This window comes from Rhipicephalus sanguineus, chromosome 6, assembly GCF_013339695.2.
Source record: "Rhipicephalus sanguineus isolate Rsan-2018 chromosome 6, BIME_Rsan_1.4, whole genome shotgun sequence".
Taxonomy (NCBI): Eukaryota; Metazoa; Arthropoda; class Arachnida; order Ixodida; family Ixodidae; genus Rhipicephalus; species Rhipicephalus sanguineus.
In genome coordinates this window covers 137,816,501-137,836,177 of record NC_051181.1, presented here as the reverse complement: position 1 = coordinate 137,836,177, position 19,677 = coordinate 137,816,501, and the positions used below count along the sequence as shown (strand labels likewise).

Sequence of the window (19,677 nt, the reverse complement as noted above, 5' to 3'; positions counted from 1 at the left end):
CGGTATGCCGCTTAATTGGTTACAGTGTTTGCACGTGAGCAAGTTGAATTATGCACCAGACACAAAAACATTATGCAGTGCAGGAGGAACAGGACTCAAAGATGCGCACTATCTCGTAAGACAATCTTGAACATATTTGATTCTGCACCAGGCACGCCATACTCCGGATGGCATTGAGACAAAACCTTTACTCAACAGCCCGTCGTCGCATGTGAGCAAGAAGTGTAACTAGCTTTCACTCTCTTTTCTGCGCTCGCGCTATCAACAGTATAGAACGCCACCTGTGTCGCCAGGTAAACGTCAAAGTTAGCTTTCGTCACAAGCTGTGCCTCATTATGTAACAGTGTTGCGTCTAAAAATGCTATGAATGCTATCTGTGATTGCAGTGGGCTCTTAAGAGCCTCAGTTTTTGAGTTGTTTCTCTAGTAGACCTTTTGATGGTCATGGACATTTGCTCTACGCACACGTGACGGCTGTCAACTACGTGCTCATGTTGCATTGATCAGGCGGGCAGTGCGCACTTACCTAGAACGTAATGCACATTGGGCTGTTGGTTAACTCTTCATGGAAGTCGTCTTACAACCATTCGAATCCGGAGCCACAGCCGGCTTGCCCTGCGAAGAATACAATCCCAGTTTCACCTTGAAGTCGCTGATGCAGCCCGTGAACGAAGTTCTCCGCGTGGGAAACGGGTTGTAGTTCTCTCCCACCGAGCGTCTCGGTGACGTCGGAGGGGTGACCCTCGAGTCGCCGACGTCGCCCGATAGAAACCTCTGTCGCCGAATCGACGGAAGGGACGTCGTACCGTCGCCCACACCCGAGCCACCGGATTGTCCCGAAGTCGTCATCATGGTGGCGTCTGTGCTCAGTGACCGAGCTGTCTTAGGCCTAGCTGAATCCGCGCCGGAGTGCCCTCCTAGCGCCGTTGCTGAGCCCTCGGACGCGCAGCGGGCACCTCGCGTCACCGACGTCGCGTGAGCCAGACTCTCGAAGAACTTGGAGGCGTCGAACTTGAGCGAGGACTTGCGGGGCGCGACTTCGGGGGATCGCGGATGTGCGGAAGGCGTCGAGTAGTCGTCGTGGTGGTCCCCCGAAACCTCGTCCGCGGCCGCCTTGCTCTCGCTGTCGGCCACGGTGTGCACGCCGGAGTCCGGGGACACCTTCTGTCCCAGCAAAAATGCCGATCTTCGAAGTTCCTTGTTGGGAGACATTAGGTGCGAGCTCGAAGTACTCGATTCGCTGTGCCTAATAAAATCCTGGCTCGCCTCCTGGCTGGCTTCCTGGCTAATGTCTTCTTCGGCCTTCTCGAAAAGCATCTCGTTTAGCGTTGCGAGCGTGTTACAGGTCAGCGATGAGCCGCGTCGTTTCTCCCCCGGAAACATCGGCTCTCGGCCAGACGACGAGTCGTAGGGCAGCAGCCGGCCATCGATAGATTCCTGGCTGGCCCTGAAAGAGCCCGTCCTGTCTTCCCTCAGTAAGCAAGGTCTGGCAGATGCGCCGTCTCCGGGTGCAACGTCGCCGTCGTCGGCCTCTTCCGAGATGGACCTCTCGTAACGGAGCGACGACTGTTGGTAGTCCGTGTCGGACGACCTCCAACTGACGTCGTTGGACGTGTTCCTGCTGTCGTACTTGTAGGACCACTTTCTCAGCGCGGACGAGCTCATCTCGCTGCTCGCCGAACCCCGCTTGCTGGAGTCCCGGCGAAACCTTTCCAGTTCGGTCGAAGGCGAGTCGCCGCTCGTTTCGTCCGAGGTGTTTGTGCGTCTCGGCGGCCACCGCGGTGGAGAGCCCAGCGAGAGCTTCCGGTCCGCGTCCTCCGAGGACGACCTGTCGATGTTGGGCGAGAGCCGCTGGGGAGCTCCCAGTTCGTCGGTTCCTCGTCGGCTGGTGTTTCGTGACGCCATTCGCTGAGCCTGCCTGTCGGACAGCGCCGACTGGCTGAATTTCCTGGACAGCCTCTGAAACTCTTCGTCCGAGAGTTTGCCGTGGTTCGCCTGCTCGTCGGACGGTTTCCTGCTGCCCGCTTCCGACGGCGGTGGCGGTCCGCTCGACGAGGACGTCGTTAGGCAGGCGTCGCTTGAAGACTTCCAGCTCGACGCCTCGGAGGACGTCCTTATGTTGTACTTGTCCGAACCTGAGAGCACCATGTTGGAGAACGTGTTTCTCGAGCTTTCCGTCTCCGAGCTGAGGGAGTCGGGCGCCGGCTTTTGCGGTTGCCTCTCCTCTAGGGAACGCGACGAGTCGTCCAGCGCGGAAGACGCCTCCGCCAGAGAACTGACGGTCTCCAGCTTCGAAGAAGGTTGCTCTTCCTCGTCCGACGACAAGCTCTCCGACGACGAGTTCCTCGAGCCGTCGCTCTCGTCGTCCGGTTTGTAGGAACCGTCGTCGTCGTCGTCTAGGCTTATTGGTTCCTGGTGTCTAACCAAAGTGGCGCGAACCCCCGATTTTCTCACGGCGCCAGCCGCTGCGGGCTTGAACCCTTCAGCCAGACGTCGCGCAGGAAGCTTCGGCTGCGCGTTCTCGGCGGCGTCGTGAGCGTCGTGGCGACGCTTGGCCCGCCGGCTGCGGCTTTCCTCCTCTTCGGAGGACGACGACGAAGACGACAGCGAGCTGTCGGATGTCTTGTCGTACGCTCCGTTCTTTAACCGGCGCGGGGGCTTCTTATCCGGCAAAGGCGGCGGCGGAGCCTTCGAGTCGGTGTCGTTGACTTGTTTCTCGCCGCTTTCCTTCCTGGCGGGTGGCGGCGGTTCGTCGGGCGACGAAGACCTGTTATTCTTGTCGTCGCACAGTTCGGTCGACGAAGAACTCGAACAGCTGCTACTGTCGTCCCTCCCGGCCTTGAGCTTCTTGGCTTGCTCCCACGAAAGCGTTTCGACGGGTATCGGGTCCCTCGTGGTTACGCGAGGCGACGCCTTTCGCGCGGTCTTGAGCGTGGCGGCGGTTGAATGGGACCGCGCGTTGGCGACAGGTGAGCTCGAAGGCGATGTGCTCGAAGTCGATGCGACCGTTACGGCGGCGACGCGCGGAGAGACTCGTGTCGCAGACGTGACGCCGCTAGCCGGCGTTGCCGCCGAGTAGGCGGCCGGCAAGCCGGTGGGCACGGCGTGCGTAGGCGGCGGTGGGCGAGACCTCCGTACGATTGGCTTTTGGCCCGCGAGGAGGTTGTTTACTGGAACGCCCAGCGATATTCTCTGAGGTCGTGACGATGCAGGAGGCTGCAGGTTTCCTGCGAAAGCAGAAATAATGTGGCGGCATTAACGCCTCGTCGAAATAGAAACCTTTAGAAACACCAAAAGCGTCGCTAAGAGCTTCTCGACACCACTGGAACGGTTTATTTTGACTCTCTGGTGTCCTTTAACGTGCACCTAAATATAAGTCCACAAATGTTTTCGCATTCCGCCTTCATCAAATGTGATAATAGAGAGAGCCTACGAATGTTTTTCGCGACTACTTAGTTAAGTAATGACTCTGCATATACGATAACTAAATAAAAAGAGCAGGAAACTACGAAACCTCTCTCACCTGTGAGAATGATATGAGCTTGGCGTTGTCGCTGTCTGAGTCTTGAGTACTGCCTCTTAAGTGTCGAGATGTCCAGTGTCATTCGACTAGGATCCAGTGGGCTCGGTAGGGAAGCGTGGACGGCTCCCTGGCCTACAAGTTTCGGGACGAGAAAGAAAATTGTTCGTTTTGTCTGCTTAAAGTGCGTCATACAATGAAAAATCGCAACTGCTGCCGATATATATTGTTAGGCTAGCCAAGGCGTACCTCACTCTGGCAGTCTTCTAAACATTAACTTAAGGCTGGGATTTTTCGATTATGGCCAAGTTGAAATAAATAGATGTATTTCTTTCCATGTATTGAGGAGAGATCTTTTACACGAAAGGACGCCTGCAAGAATATTTATTACGCAGTTTCCCCTGAACAGCAATAAGTGACAATATGCGCACTCGCACGCACGCATGCACACGCACACATACGTATGCGTACAAACACTTATAACATTCCCAATACGCAATAACTTCATTAAGAAGTGTAGAAGATTGGGCGATTAGGAGTGTGGTTTGCTGGGCCAGTTGGTACATGATGAGTACTGTAGCACACGTGTTAAGGTCCGGTTAAGATAAGAAAGAGGGGGGCGGGGGTGCGTGCTAGATAGTATGTTGACATGATGGTGCTTTTTACGCATGCGTGGTGGTGTCCCAGGGAAAACCGTTTTTTAATAAACTTCAGTTGTAAGTCCAGCCTTGTCCTGTGCGTTGCCTTTCTTGTGCTCGTGTTTGAAATTGCTGGAACCCTTCACTACTCAAGATTGGGCGAGTTGGTTTGTCGTACTTGAACTAATACAGTGCATCACGGGAAAAGAAGAAACGGCCTAGCCGGCCAGACGAAAGTACAGAGCACTCTCTCCTTTCGTCTGGCCGGCTCGGCCGTTTCTTCCGAGATGCGCTGTACCAGTTCATTGAGAAACAATCGCACTACGTCGGAGTAGCCCGGTGGCGCAGGGTCTCCCCTAAGTCTTCTCTGGACCGAAATAAGGTTCCTTCACTCACTCAACCAGTCACGCAGCAAGAGAAAGGTATCACTCAAAGTCATACAAGACGATCTGTCAAACTGCGACACATTCGCTCACGATATACTCAACTGTGAACACATCCAACCGCCACAGCTGCGATAACATTTGCCACTTCTTTCAGCTAAACTGGCACATCGTTCATTACTTTCATTGCAAAACCAATTAAATTCTGCCTGTCTTTCGTGCTTATGATACGTACAAGCACGTGGTTTAGATGCGTTTCTTTAAAGCTTCGACTAGGCCTCACCTCTGTTCTTGGCGACGAGGAAGGCGTTCGAGATGCCGCAGAAGGCGGCAGCCACCATCATCTGGTGGTCCGAGTCGGCGTCGTTCTCCTCGTCGTCGCCCAGGAAGAGCCAGAGCCCGTGGCGACTCGGTGCCGTCGCGGGCGGCAGGGGCCTGATGTTGTACGTGTAGCGGTCGCGCAACTCCGACAGCTGAGGGATAGGCACCCTGGACACGTCGCAGATGGCCTTCACGGGGACACACCACCGCAAGCACAGCGCGAGGCAAGGCACGCCAGCCAGTTCGTCACGACGTCGGTGGGCCGAATAATCCGGATGGGAGTGTGTTTGATACACGGAGCGTCGTGTGTGTGATTGGCGGCGAACGCAGAGCAGCAGTCGGAGTGAGTAGTTGCGTTGAACGCCCAATGATGTGATGGCCCGGGCATGGAAGGAGAGAGAACACGGAGAGGAAACACGGATTAGAAGGTGCGCATAGCGACATAAAATCGTCATTAACACTTCAAACATGCTATCAGTTCCAACATGCTGCAACATGCTCCAACGTGCTCCGACATTTCTACAAACTTCAACGTCCCATCACTTTTTAAGAGCACTGAAAACCAACAGCTTTGCACATCCATCTAGAAATTACCGCTTCACCACCTACATGACCTCCCCACATTGTCACTTTTGCGGAGAACAGTATACACGCTTTACCATATGGTAGGGCGGTGTACAGAGTCACTTCTTAGTGTATCCAGCAAATACAACACGCCTGAAGATCGGGAGCGAGCCTGAGGCGGCCCTACCCTCGAAGACCAGCGCCAGCGCGTAGCGAGGGCCGTCGACACGGCGAAAGTCTATGGTATTTCTCGAAGTGGGTGACCACCCCGAATACGATGCCTGAATAATACCGAACAAAGGTGTTTACTCTGTCTCCCTCTCTTCCATGACTTCTAAAGCAGTATTCTCGGACGATCACTTTCGGCGAGGCCGGTGGCGGACGCGTTCGGTGCCTACAAGCCTAAAACGCCCTAATGTCTAAGACGTTGTCTACGGGGCGAATATGCTAAGACACTGTGCAACAAAATCATGGCAGCCCCGCGCTATTGGTGCCAAGACTGAAGAGCGCAGCTGGGCGGCCTTCCTTGTTTCCCACTTGTTTTTTCTCTTTTTCTTCTCTTTCTTTCTTTTCCTCTCTTGTATGCAATTGTTGTATCTGTTTCTTTCTATTATTTCTTTCTTTCTCTCTCTCTATCTACTTCTCTCTCTCTTTTTCTTTGCTTCTCTTTATTTATATCTTTCCTTCTCTTTCTGTCTTGCTGTCTGTTTTTTCTATCTTATTTCGTGTAGGTTTATTTCTATACCTTTCTCTCTCCTTCTCTGTCTTTCTATATTTCTTTGTATCTCTCTCTCTGCTTATTTCTCTTTCTTTGTTTGTTTTTCTTTATTTCTCTTTCTGTCCTGCTCTCTGCTTTTCCTATCTCGTTTTCGTGTCTGCTTCTTTCTATCTTTTTCTCTCTCCTTCAATGTTTTTACCCGTCTTTCTATCTTTTTATGAGTTTGTTCCCTGTATTTCTGTCTATTTTTCTCTTACACTTTCTTTCTATCGCTTTCTTTTTCTTTTTCACGCGTTCGCTTTCGTTTGACACTCGCACCTCCTGTACACGGTAGTCCGGTTTGCCCAATTCCTCTGGCGCATACACACGTGAGGAGTTTTGCACGACGGAGCACAAGTTGCCGACACCTTAAACACCTTCGCTGTTAAAACGTTATACGGCTCGCAGACCCCGACGAGCTTGGGAGCTGGTCACGTGACATATCTCGAAAGCGAGGCTATCTCCGATAGGGAACGCTCCAAAACACCGCCCTCAATGTCGCGAGATGCAGACGCCTGTAGGTGGCGCCAGTGGCTCTCCTTCTTCGACATGCTGTAGACATGCTCGACATGCTATTCAGGCTTAGCGATAAAAGCGGAGTCACTCTCACCACGATGAATTCGTGGGGGTCCTTGACGCCGAACTCGACCATCTCCCGGGTGAGCACGCCCATCACACTGTAGAACTCGTCTGCGCTTCCCACGGTCATGATGCGGCTGGCCGTGCGAGAGAGAGCATGCAGAGAAACTATAGGTTAGCAATTGCTAAACGAGACTCTAAGAGACATAAACAATAAGCCGTGTTTAAAAAAGGCTTTCTTAAAACCGCAACTTTATCACATTGCGCATTATCGTTGCCTTTTTGAACTGCTGCTTCAGTCACGAAATAGCGTCGAGTTTTTCTAATTGAAGTCGTCCTGCTATGGCAGCGATTTGTTGTAGGTTACTTACGAGTGAAGCCCTGCAGGGGGTCGAAATACCCAAAGCGACATAGCTTCCCGAAAGCCAGCTTCTTCCCAGACCATATGCTACATCTCTGGGAATTTGAATCTTCATCTTTCCTTTATTTATCGTTGCGCAGAGAGCATAAGAAGCCTTCGTAATTCAACTTAGGAATGACTTTAACGTTTCGTCCGTTTCTAAACGGTGTGACACACATGGAGGGTAATAAGAACGAGCTTTACGATAACCTGTGAGGCTGTCACACTCGACTTTCAAAGAGAATCATAATCATCCAGTCACGTGACTGAGCCACCGACGTTCCGACCCGGACGTATTAACGAGGCTAAATGAGTGCCTGATGTGTTAAGAGCTTTACTGAAATCAATCAATCAATCAATCAATCAATCAATCAATCAATCAATCAATCAATCAATCAATCAATCAATTAATTTCTGCATCACATTATCGTGTAACAGATCACACTACGCCCAGCAGTTCACACTATTCCATCATTTCAGCGTCGATTGCAAGACTGCCTCTATCCACGGCGGATAGCGGTGCGTCACATTAGTGCGGGATGAGTGCTCACTCTGCCAGCCCCTCCCAGATGGTGATGGCGGTGCGCAGGAGCACCTCGTTTCCCTCCAGCAGGATGAGGTCCCAGACGCGCACTACCAGCGAACGCGGAAGGCACGTGGTGAACAGCGTCAGGAACCACTGCATCGTAAACACGTTCGTCAGCGGGGGCTCGTAGTTTAGACCTGCGCAGGAGGAAGGGCGCACGGCCGGTTAACGATGAGTGTACAGTTAAGCTGTAGTTACCTTCTCTACGTGCAAACGTGCATTCACCTACGCTGCGTTCACATGCGCTGCTTGAGAGATATAGAGTATAGCACGAAAAAATATAATTGAGAAAAACTAATTAAAGGGCTCAAAACACCCTGAACCTGCGAAGGTTCAGGAGTTGTGTGGATATGTCGCAGACCACTTTGCGAAATGCTATTAGAGGCTGGTGAGTTGTTTGAAGTGTGAAGTTTATTCATCATTGAAGCATACATCTTTATCCAGTGGTTTAATGGAAAGGGGTGGCGAAAAGGCAACTAAATGCCTGACAATGCGCCAATCCCCGTCCGTGCGAAGCCCGTGCGACACACGGGGCCTCGCTGCGTGAAATATGCGCAATGAAGCGAGTTTCATTGCGCTTGTTTAACGTAATAACGTTCTCTATAGCGGCAATAGTTTGCATCTGGTATCCATATCCTACGCGGCGTTTTGACCGATGCAGACGCTATTCTTTCGAAGATACGCTCGCGAGTATAAAAATATGAAAGTCAAATCAGACACAGCCCGGAACGGACTCTGTACGAGTGCACTGACCGGCCTTGCTTTCCCCGGCTTGAAGCCTGTCGAGGTGCGTGGCCAAGTTGCTGTGCCGCAGCCGCAGCAGCTCCCGGAACACGGCCATGTCGACGGAGAGGCCGCGAAGGTTGTTGGCGAAGTAGCCTTCCGGAAGCACGCCTTCCACGAGGTAGATCATCATCTGCGGAATAGATCACCACCGACGTCACTTCCTAGGCGTCATATATGCGACAGAGTGAGGCAGAGACATCGGACGCACGAATAAAGTTTAATCGACTCTTACAACAGCGGATAATCAGCAATAGCCAATGGTTATGCAGCACTAGTCAACGTTTGTCGACACTAGTGTACATTAGCCAGCAGCGGTTAAGTGACGTTAGCCAGTGCTGGTTATTCTGATAAATTGCGGTAGGCTTCACACCAACTAGACCCGTTCTTTCAAGATAAATATTTAACAGCAAGTACTCTTCATACTAGATGGCTTTAGAGAGAGGAGCGGTTTACACATACAGGTTATACAATAGTACAGCTTGAAAATGTGAATAGTCAGAGCGACTGGCGACCGAGGCGCGGAAGGGGTTTCGATAAGATACTGCCTCGGCCAGGAATGATTAGAAGTATACGTTTGTCTGGCAGCTTGGTGCTTTAACCTTGAACTATAACGTTCTCGCGTACATTTCGCATTGACTGCGGTTTTCTATAAAAAAATTGCATGTCCTACCTGCATCGCTAGATACTCTTTTCATTTATAGCTCGGAAAACGATGTCTCTCATGCTGACTCATAGGCTAGAACTTAGACCGCAGTCTAGCTCCCATAAAATGGTTTATAAAAACATAGTTTTCGCTTCTAAGCACTCACCTTGAGCGCATCCTGGTCGCACCACTCGACCACTTCGAGGACGAAGGCGGCGAGCAGGTTGAAACCCTGACAGTAGCCCACGGACTTGTTCCAGCGCGCATACGCCAGCAAGACCCTCTTGAGTAGCGCCTGGTTCTGCTCCGCCTGCTCGCCGCTGAACAGGCTGCAGCCCGTACGGTGGAGGTCCTGCACCGGGATCGAGCACACTCTATGACGGTGCATGTTTTTTCCAGTAACTGGTGCAATTACAAGACCAAGCTTTAATTGCATTCTCTTCCTTCGTGCGACGCACGCGTTCCAGGATCCTCCATAATACTTGTAAGCATAGGTTTTTTCGAAACGTTCGAACTATGTTGACATGAGTGCCATGGCATCAACAGCATTAATAAAAGGAGGTTGACAACCACTCGTTTGTGGCACGAAGATGCAGGAAAATCCATACGGATTTCCCAGAAAGAAAGCTTCTTAGTTGCCGAAAAATTCGTCCTGGTCCGGGGATCGAACCCGGAACCAACGCCTTGCCGGGGCTGTGGCTCTACCAACTGAACTAACCAGGAAGCTAACGATCGGCAGCGCGACGGCGAATTAATCGAAAACTCGAAGCCAATTGCTAGCTTCCTGGTTAGCTCAATTACTAGAGCGACCGCCCCGGAAAGGCGTTGGTCCCGGGTTCGATCTCCAGACCAGGACAAAATTTTCGGCAACTAAGAGGCTTTCGTTCTGAGAAATCCGTATGCATTTCCTTGTGCTTTCGCGCTACAAATGGTTGGTAGTTATTTTCCCTTTCTTAGCCCTTCCGCCTCCTCGTGGGATTCCGCAGAATCGATATGCATCAACACCATTGTCCAGCTGAACATTTTGACAGCGTGAAGTTCAATGTTTCGTATATATAAGAAGCTTTAATATTTACCTCGCTTGGGCACAGTAATACAATATGCAGATAGGCTAGTTCGGTACGTGAAAAGTATAGTCTAAGTAGACCTTTAACACAGTGCGCGAACAGCGTTGTGACACCAAAGTATGGTCCTGGCAGCCTGGTATAAGCACCTTATTAGGCATGTTTCGTAAGTTTAATACGCAAAATTCGACAACGCTGTAGGATTCGTGAGACTGTAATGTGCATATCCACCTTGACAATTTGCACGCCAAGGTTGTCGTCGTCAGGGTTGCAGCGTTCGTTGAAACAGAACCGTGCCGTCGCCTCCCAGTCCAGGTCCCGGCTCGCCAGGTAGCGCTCCGCCAGCGTAAGCCAGATCTGAAGATGAAGCGAAAAAAAAAAGTTGTATATTTGTGAATCTTGAAAGTACACGCTGTCCCCTCTAAATGTTGGAGCCGAAGGTTGGAAGCACAATTTGCTCTCATAGCGAGGATCTCGTTCCGGCAGATTTGATGTATTAGGTAGTATACGAGAGTTTATTGGTCAGTTTCCAGCTCGTAATAAGATCATGTGCTACGTGACGCCAGCTGGCAACAAAAGAGTGTCCCACACTCGCCGTCATGGAAGCGAGCGGCGCTGGCTACACTCCCAGGGCAAAGTAAAAAAATTACAGCATATCCACGGGTGAATGATGAAGAGCTTGGGCGAAGCTTCTGAGGCTATCATGGTCTCGGGATTCGCTTCTCGTTGAGCCCGTTTCGCAGCGGCGTCCTTGGCGCGCACCGTCGCGGGATCCGCCTGGCTGCCGCCAAGCGAGCGCCCGCCGCTGCGCATCGTCCATGCTCCGCCAACAACACGTACGGCGACGATCCAGGAGAATGAGAGAGGCGCTCGCTCCCCGCGCATCCCCGCGCAGCCCGCGCAGCAGCCAGTCGGAGAGCAGCGGCACTTCCAGCGCCATCTAGTGTCGATTCACACAAGCGCCATATTGCACACAATTCTATCGGACCAACGCCATCTATGAAATGAGACAAGAAATGGTGATGACGACACAGATTGTGTACAGCGCCATCTGGAATATCGTCCCTGAACTGCAGTTTGTATGTACTTCTATGAGACAACGTCATCTATTGCATCATACGGGAGATCCGTTTACGCCGGACAACGGAGGCGTGACAAGGTTAGACTAAGAGGAGCTACGCCCCTAAAAACATAAATACCCAATAAAGTGGGCGGGAAAGCGTCCGCCGCCGTAACTCAATTGGTAGAGCATCGGACGCGTTACCCAAAGGTTGTGAGTTCGGTCCCTTCCTGCGGCGAGTTGATTTTTATCCACTTTAATTCCTTTCCATTTATGTCATAATTGCTATACGACAGTTAAAACATACATGCATTCTCCTCTACACTTCCTTAGCTGCATTGTCTGTTGTCTTGATTGGGCTGTGTCGAACAAAAGAAACGAGCCCTCGATCAATACCCCTTATGTGCTGTAGATGTTGCATAAACAAGAATAGGTACCCCAGACAGGCTGGCCGGCATTTCGACGGGTGGGCCACTCGTTGTCAAAGGCCCGTTAATATCCTTGGCGTGTTGGTTCGAAAAGGGCTACTCGATGACGCCACGATGCGTGGTGCCGCGGTTGGTACTTGCCACCTCCTTTTGCAGATGGGAAGTATCGACAGCGACATCACGTGGCGTGACATCACTGGCTAAAGCTTTCAAAACTAACACGCCAAGGACGATGAGGCGCCTTTGACGAAGATAGGTCCACCTATCGAAGCGTCGGCCAGCCTGTCTGAGACTCTTATTTCTATTTATATAACCTAATAGCTTAAAGAAAAGGCAGCGCAAAAAACACGAGGAGCTGAAGGAAACACAGCAGAGAAGCGCGTGTCTGTTGTAGCTGTTTCCTTCTCGTCCTCGTGTTTTTTTCCCACATCAAGTTCCTCCAACCTCTATAGCACATGGTGTCCCCTAGTCACCTTATCTGTACTTTGATAGACTGTTTGACTGAGCAATTATTATTTCCTCCTGATGTACGTTATCAGTTCTCCACGCGGCAACCGGTGTTAGTTTATTGCAGCCTCCTTTGTTAAGTACGTGTGCGGGCTTAAAGGAAGGAAGACGAAACAGGCTGGAACTAGTTTCAATCTCCAGCTCCGTTGAGTTTCGTGAACTTCTAGCGAGAGTGCATCGCTCTAGCACAGATATTGCGACACATGGCCGCTGGTTCAGTAAAAAAACCACAGATATTAGGAAAATTGGACGCAGCAAGCAAAAAAACATAGTTCCCACATTCGTCTCAGTGGCCTACATCACTTATGCCACAATACGGCGTTTATCGACAGCCATATACGCGAGGCGTTAAAAAAAATTTTATACGTCAACCCAGTTATCTTGACAATTGCTTAGGGCTTATTTGAGAACTCCACCAACGAAACGAGGAGCTTTCCAAACATCATGACATAATATGTTTACGACATGCATAAATTTTACGACGGTTAATGAAGGAAGGAAGGAAGGAAGGAAGGAAGGAAACAGAAAAAGGAGAAGGCGGGGATGTTAACCAGAAACACTTCCGGTTCGCTACCCTACACTGGGGGATCGGGGAAGGGGAATAGAAAGACGAGAAATAGAGAGGAGGGAAGAGAAAAAGAGAGAGAGAGAGAGAAAAGATATGCAGTGCATTCACTAGAGCGTGCGGGATTGCACAACAAGTCAGACGGTTAATGAGAAATCAATAAAAGAAACGAGATCAGCGACAGTAACGGTAAAAAAAAATTGTATATAAAACCAATGCTCTAGCGAGAGGAGACACAAAGCAAAAAAAATCTAATTAGAATGAAGACGAAAGAAAAAAAAAAGCAATGTCAGTGAAAGTTTACGAGAAAATGAAGACAAAGAACACACTCTACAATCCCGACTAGTTCAAAGTACAAAGAGAAAAGACAACTGAACATGGAAAAAGACAGGAACGAGAACGAGTGGCCAGGTTGGTTAATTCGAAGACAGCAAGCATAACGTGATTGGTGCAGAAGAGAAGCCGGCGAGGGGAGAACACCGATTAAAAGAGAGAGAGAGAGAGAGACGGGAGGTGAGGGACTTCGACCCGCTCTGAACATAATACGTCTCGAGATGACGACGCGGACGGTATGATCATCTGCGGTTTCAACAATGGTGTCGTCAACTCGTCCGCCCATTGTGTAAGCAGTGACCAGCTAGTGAGATTACGTGGACCCCGCAGGACCTGTCACGATCACGCTCGCCATTGTACCAACGACCTACTCTCCCGAACTCCCTGCGGCGTCCTTTCCTCTAAACACTTATTTCGTGGCTTTTTTTTTTTTTTTTGATGCAATGACAATCGAGGAAGTACGAAAGGGCTTGGAACAACAACAACGACAACGTTCCTTTAGACTACGAAAATTACTTGGACCGGAGCCAGAAAGCCATCTACGACGAAATAAAAACACATCCAAAGGATTTTAGTGGACGCTCAGTTAGATAAGCGTTGATGATAAGTAGTTTGCTCGCAGTTATGAAGCGAAGCGCGATTTTCTGTGGACGCAATTTGTGCGGAAGTGCGTGTTTGCGAACTCCCCAGTGAACAGTGAACTCTCGTCAATGGAATCCCCATTGCCTAATTGCTATATTTAATTGCTTTTCTTTTGACATCGTCACTCCCGTGTTCCTGTCGTTATTGTCGATGAAGATCGCACAGAAATCGAGTATCCGACACCGCGGATGGAGTCCGTACAGATAGTTTTCTATGCACTTACATGTATCGTGACTGTGAGATACGTTGATTAATAACTCAATATTATGAAAGGGAGCAATAATGACAACAAGAAACAGTTCATTAAACTTGTGTGTATTAAAAAATCACGAAGAGCGCTCACTGCGCGTCTTCGATTATCAGGATGTGGACACGGTCCAACCACTTTGCTAATTGTAAGTGGTCGTCTGTCGAGGCTATTCAACCGATCACTTGGTTGAGCGCGTTGTTCGTCCTGTTGCGGGTTTTCCATAATGATATGCTCCACTGACGCATCGGGATTATCACAGTGGTCGCAGCGTGGTGACGTCCTTCTTGTGATGAGGCACAAGAAGTGAGGTGTGTATGCAACATCTAATCGTAGGCGATGCAGGAGTGTGTCAAACGTTCGACTGATCTTTTGATTCGGTGTAAATATTTGAAACGGATGTACTTGATCTACGTGAAGACTTTGTATGGTCATCAAAACATGCGTCCTTGCACATTTTGTGGCGCAGTTCGGAAAGAACATTATTACATTCTGAGTAGGAAACGGTCACTGGCGTCAAGTTACTTTTTCTTTGCGCTGCAGTGGCTAATTTGTCTGCATCTCGTTTCCTGACACACCTGCGTGGATCGGTAGCCATTCAAAACGGATATCGTGACCCACCAGAGAAGCGATGGTCATTGTTTTCAGGATTTCGTATGTAATGTTATCGTTTATATGGAAACGAAATTCCTTAATCATTTGCAGTGCTCCTTCGGGGTCAGAATATATTATCCAGTGGTGACTTTCCTCGCTTTTATAATTAAATTTTTGGGCTTGTAATATTGCAACAAGCTCCGCTACTGTAGACGAAGTCTTTCGAGAAAGTCGGAAATCTCTATTTTACAACGCGGTATGTAAAAAGCCACAGTCGAGCTTTGATCCGTTGTAGATCTGTCCGTGAAAGCGTGAGGAACTTTGCTTCAAGGTAGTTTATCGCAGATTTTTTTTCTATTCATTTGATGTCCAATGTGACTGAAGGCGATACGAGCTGCCAAGGAGGGAGGTTGATATCTGGACGAAAGAAATATTGCTCTTGTTAAAGTGTCGCCTCATAAGGTCGCAATGTGTCACCAATTCGCCCGTTTCTTTGAATAAGTTTTTCACGAAGCGGATGGGCATGATGTCCTTGCGATAAGCGGAGGAAGCGGCAGCAGAGTTCTTGAATGCCAAGAACTTGAAAGTGCGGTTCTTTAGCTTCTGCGATTACGAGTCCACTGTGAGTTGAGCGCGGTGAACCCAGGCAAACACGAAGACTGCGGGCTGTGATGTTGTTTAGCCTACGTTTATCTGTCTGAGATACGCTTTGCATAGCTGGTAATGCATATGCGATGGCTTGTCGTACGAGAGCTTTATGAATGTTCAGAAGTCATTCCGCTGTGATACCCCATTTAGTTCCTGTAATACACCGGAGAACATTCAATGTCCCATTAACGCGCTGTTCAATGTTGGAGATATGAGCTCCCCACGTTGGCATTTGGCCCAATGCTAGACTCAAGGAAACGATGCTTCCGCACAACGGGCACTACGGTCTGGTTGACCGAGAGTCTGAGCTGGCCTTGACGTCTTCTCGTAAAAGGTAATACCGCAGATTTCTCTGCTGAAACATCCGTGCCGCATTCTGTCAGAAAGAGCACAGTTATGTTTACGCCTTCCTGAAGCAGATCTTGTACTTCACTGCAGTCATACCCTGACGACCAGAGACAGATATCACCTGCGTGCATTGAAATACGGATTGACGATGGTAAAAGAGCGGGCAGTTTGTGCGTTACTACACTAAACAGTATGGAGCTTAATGCGCTTCTTTGAGGCGTCTCAGCCTTGAGTTGTCGGGGTGTGGTTCTGCGTGTGCTTGTCGCCATGAATACCGTTCGACGAGTCAGAAAATCTGAAATCCAACGAAGTAGTCGTCCTTTGATACCCAGACTATGTAACCCGTGCAAATCATGCACGTGGCTAACTGTGTCAAAGGCACGTCTAACGTCTAGGAAAGCTCTCCATAGTCGCCGCACAACAACAACAACGACAACAGCAACAACAACAACAACAACAACAACAACAACAACAACAACAACAACAACAACAACACAGCGGCAGTAGCAGCAATAACAAAAACGACTACAACAGTACAGTGGCACCACCACCAACAACACTAACGACGACGACGAAAACAATGGCGAAAGCCTCCCTTACAATTAATCGTTTAAATTACGAATTGTTTCACTACACGTGTCAAATACACAGAGCTCTCGAGACTACACTGGGACGTACGAAGCTTACGAAGAGGAGAAGCTTTCTGATGGCTCTATCAGCCTTCTTCATGTTACATGTCAGCCTTCTTCCATATTAAAGACAGCGAGACGACGTTTCTCAGGCGTTACAGCTTTCAAAAACCTGTCTAGCAACGGCCAGCGCTTAGGGCAGCTCCATCTGTTTCAAGTTTCATTTCTTGCAGTAGCGTACCACGATGTGGCGCGACGTAGCTTCAGCAGCGTTTATAACCCAATGTCGACACGTCGGGCGCTGTACGCCAAACTAGGCGCGATAAATATCGTTCGAAGGAAGCTTTTAAATTTCTACTCGAGCAGGCAAAAATATAGCGAGCAAACCTCGAGATGCCGGCTACAAAAAGGTCATTGAACCAATCCATTCCGACGTTCCCCGGGAACACAAATGTTGACTCCGCATACCGCGCCGAAGGTCGTATACATACACAACCAGGCGAAGACGCGTGCATTAAAGGGCGCCTACCAACGTGATGACATTGTACATATAAACCTTAATGCTCCGTCCGTACTCAATGTGGTACGGGGGTAGAAGAACCATCATGCCCACCATCCGGCGTGATGTAACCACGCCACTGCAAACAGGTTCATCCCGTATACGGCCTCCATGCGTAGGTTCAGGGGACCCATAAAGCTCCCAGCAAACGAAGAGATGGGAGTATAAAAAGAACGCTACAGGAAAGAAAAACCTATGGAAAGATACGACTTTTCCTAGCGGTATCGTAAAAGCGAGGTAATGGCTTTACGAGCAACCAGCGGGAACATTATTTTATCAGCGCTCGTTGTTTTCTCTTATTTACTGTAGCTGTATAATTATTCGAAGCGTCTCTGTGATAAGCTCGCGCTGTATCTGGTGGGCGGCTCTAACATTTACTCGTGAAGCAGTCGCATTTTGTCTTATTCGAAGAGCACACTGCGCTGTTTCCCTAGCAATGGGATTAGCCTCAAGTCACGACAGCATTTTCAAGGATTATCGCGAGCTTAGTTTATTGTAAGATGCACACTCAAATGCCCATGACTATGGCCTTCCTATACATGTTCGGTAAAATATAATATCTCGGCTTCAGAAGTGATTGTTAAGTCTCTCGATTTCGCAGTGACGACGCGACAACGCTGAAAGAGGTGACCACCGGCTCGTGACGCTCGAAGAGACATCCAACATGGGTGAGTTCTTGAAGCAACCACCCAGTTGCATGCTTTGTGTCGGCCGCGTCGGCGTTGCTCATGCGTATGATTGAAGGAATACAATACCCGTGTTCATAAAGAGCAGCGCCCATGCCGATTCCGAGAAGAAAACGACCGCTACTGCCACGTGAGAGAGAGAGAGAGAGAGAGAGAGAGAGAGAGAGAGAGAGAGAGAGAGAGTACAACTTTATTAAGAGTCCAGTGCAGACGCAGAGGTTGCCCCGCACGACCCGGCTACGCCCACGTTGGGACCGGCAGGTCTAGCCTAACGGCCCTGTTGCGGGCGCACTGGACGGCCAGGATTTGCCCTGTAGGTTCGGGCTGCGCAAAAGCGCATCCCACTCGGCCTTGCTGTAAGTCCGGTCGAGCGACCCGCACTCCCAAAGCATGTGAGCTAATGTAGCGGCCTGCCCGCAAGCGGTGCAGGCGGCGTCGGGGAATTTGTGTGGATAAATTTCATTTAAGTGTGCTAAAAATGGGTACGAATGGGCTTGAAGTAAGCGCAACGAGACTGCCTGTGCTCGATTGAGTTTTGAATGTGGGATCGGGAAAGCCCGCCTCGCCATGTAATAATACTTGGTAATCTCGTTGTGTGTGGTTGGAGTGTCCTTATGTCCTGCGTTGTCGGCGCTCTTTATGAAAATGGAAATTCTAGCGCATAAACTGCAGACATGACTGAATAGCGCAAAAAAAAAAAAACACAGACAAGGTACAGACGACAGACAGGATGAGCGCAAACTTCAACTGAGCGTTTATTCACAGAAAAACACGAAAACACAAGCTGCGCAGGAGGATGCGCAACACGCAAAATATCACTCAAAGACGCCCCCAAAAACGTCACTAACTTTAACACTTCCCATGCTTACGCAACCCACACGTGCCACACCTAGCCAAACGGTTCCGTGCGCAGATTTCTTTCTAAGTATATGCATTCTTTATTGCTGAGAGCCAGTGAAGGTGCACTCACACACCCGATCACCCTGGCTCACAGCAATTAAGAATGCATATACTTAGAAAGAAGTCTGCGCACGGAGCCGCTTGGCTAGGTGTGGCACGGGTGGGTTGCGTAAGCATGGGAAGTGTTAAAGTTAGTGAAGTTTCGGGGGGGGGGGGGGGGGGGGGCGTCCTTGAGTGATATTTTGCCATCCTACTGCGCAGCTTGTGTTTTCGTGTTTTTCTGTGAATAAATTCTCAGTTGAAGTTTGCGCTCCGTCGTGTCTGACGTCTCTACCCTGTCTGTTTTTTTTGTTTTGTTTTTTGCGCTATTCAGTCATGTCTACAGTTAATACGCGCCAACTAGCCCAACTCACGTCTCTAATTCTAGCACATAAACTTTCTTTCTTTCTTTCTTTCTTTCTTTCTTTCTTCTTTCTTTCTTCTTTCTTTCTTTCTTTCTTTCTTTCTTTCTTTCTTTCACGATGATTGGCTGAAGCTGTCTCTTAGAAAAAATCTACACTAAGAATGTTTTCGGAATGTGGGCTCTTTTCTTTCTTTTTTTATCGTTGGTACAACTGGGACGCTGACGCAACGTTTCGTGACCATCACAATCCTTGTCCGCTCGTCTTGTCCATCCTTCTGTCTGAATAACCACGACTCGCTCCTTCCGCGTCGAGTGGGACGGCGTCTGTTATCTCTAGGTAACCACGCGGCCAACGTTAACACACGGAACCGAAGCGCGGGCGTCAGATTGAATGAGCTTCGCGTATGCGTAAACACCTGTACTCCCCCGCAAAGCTCAACGAGTCGATAAACAGACGAACAGCCATAACGTAGAACTCACAGAAAACTATCACGAAAAAAAAAAAAGAAAGAAAAACGTTTTCCGGACCAACCGAGTGCCTCGCCAAACCTCGCTTACCTAACCAGGTGTCTCGCAAATTCGATATTTGAAATTCCATACATCTACTAGACTGCGAAGTTCCCATAAAGTGCTGCGGGACATAAACAATTCGGTGCTCTCCGGAGAGCTCGCCCGATAGGTAAAGTTATGCGGGCACCCGGATGGAGTTTTGCAATGCAACGACGGCCTTATGAAGAAATCGGGTCTTGGACGCGTGGGTTTGCGTTGACCCTGCTTAGCCAAAGCAGTGAGCGGCGCTTCGTGATCGCATTTCATGTTGACTAGAACGTAAGGTAAATATCGGAGTCTTTTCATTGGCGCCCGGCACTCCTTGCAGCTCACGAAAAA

The 19,677-nt window shown here is 49.6% G+C and overlaps 1 protein-coding gene and 1 non-coding gene across 2 annotated transcripts in view; both read right to left on the bottom strand.

The window, feature by feature from the left end:
* Positions 1 to 19,677, bottom strand: part of LOC119397585 (uncharacterized) — a 191,153-nt gene that overhangs the window by 7,227 nt on the left and 164,249 nt on the right. Inside the window, exons 5-12 of the mRNA XM_037665010.2 lie at positions 10,472 to 10,597; positions 9,343 to 9,528; positions 8,501 to 8,663; positions 7,713 to 7,884; positions 6,793 to 6,898; positions 4,824 to 5,049; positions 3,523 to 3,654; positions 526 to 3,226 (exon numbers count right to left, since the gene is read on the bottom strand). Of these exons, the coding sequence (XP_037520938.1) occupies positions 555 to 3,226; positions 3,523 to 3,654; positions 4,824 to 5,049; positions 6,793 to 6,898; positions 7,713 to 7,884; positions 8,501 to 8,663; positions 9,343 to 9,528; positions 10,472 to 10,597 (3,783 nt within the window). The 3' untranslated portion in view covers positions 526 to 554. The remainder of the gene's footprint in view (positions 1 to 525; positions 3,227 to 3,522; positions 3,655 to 4,823; positions 5,050 to 6,792; positions 6,899 to 7,712; positions 7,885 to 8,500; positions 8,664 to 9,342; positions 9,529 to 10,471; positions 10,598 to 19,677) is intronic.
* On the bottom strand, positions 9,826 to 9,899 carry Trnaa-ggc (transfer RNA alanine (anticodon GGC)). The gene has a single exon. It is a non-coding gene; the product is annotated as a tRNA-Ala (tRNA).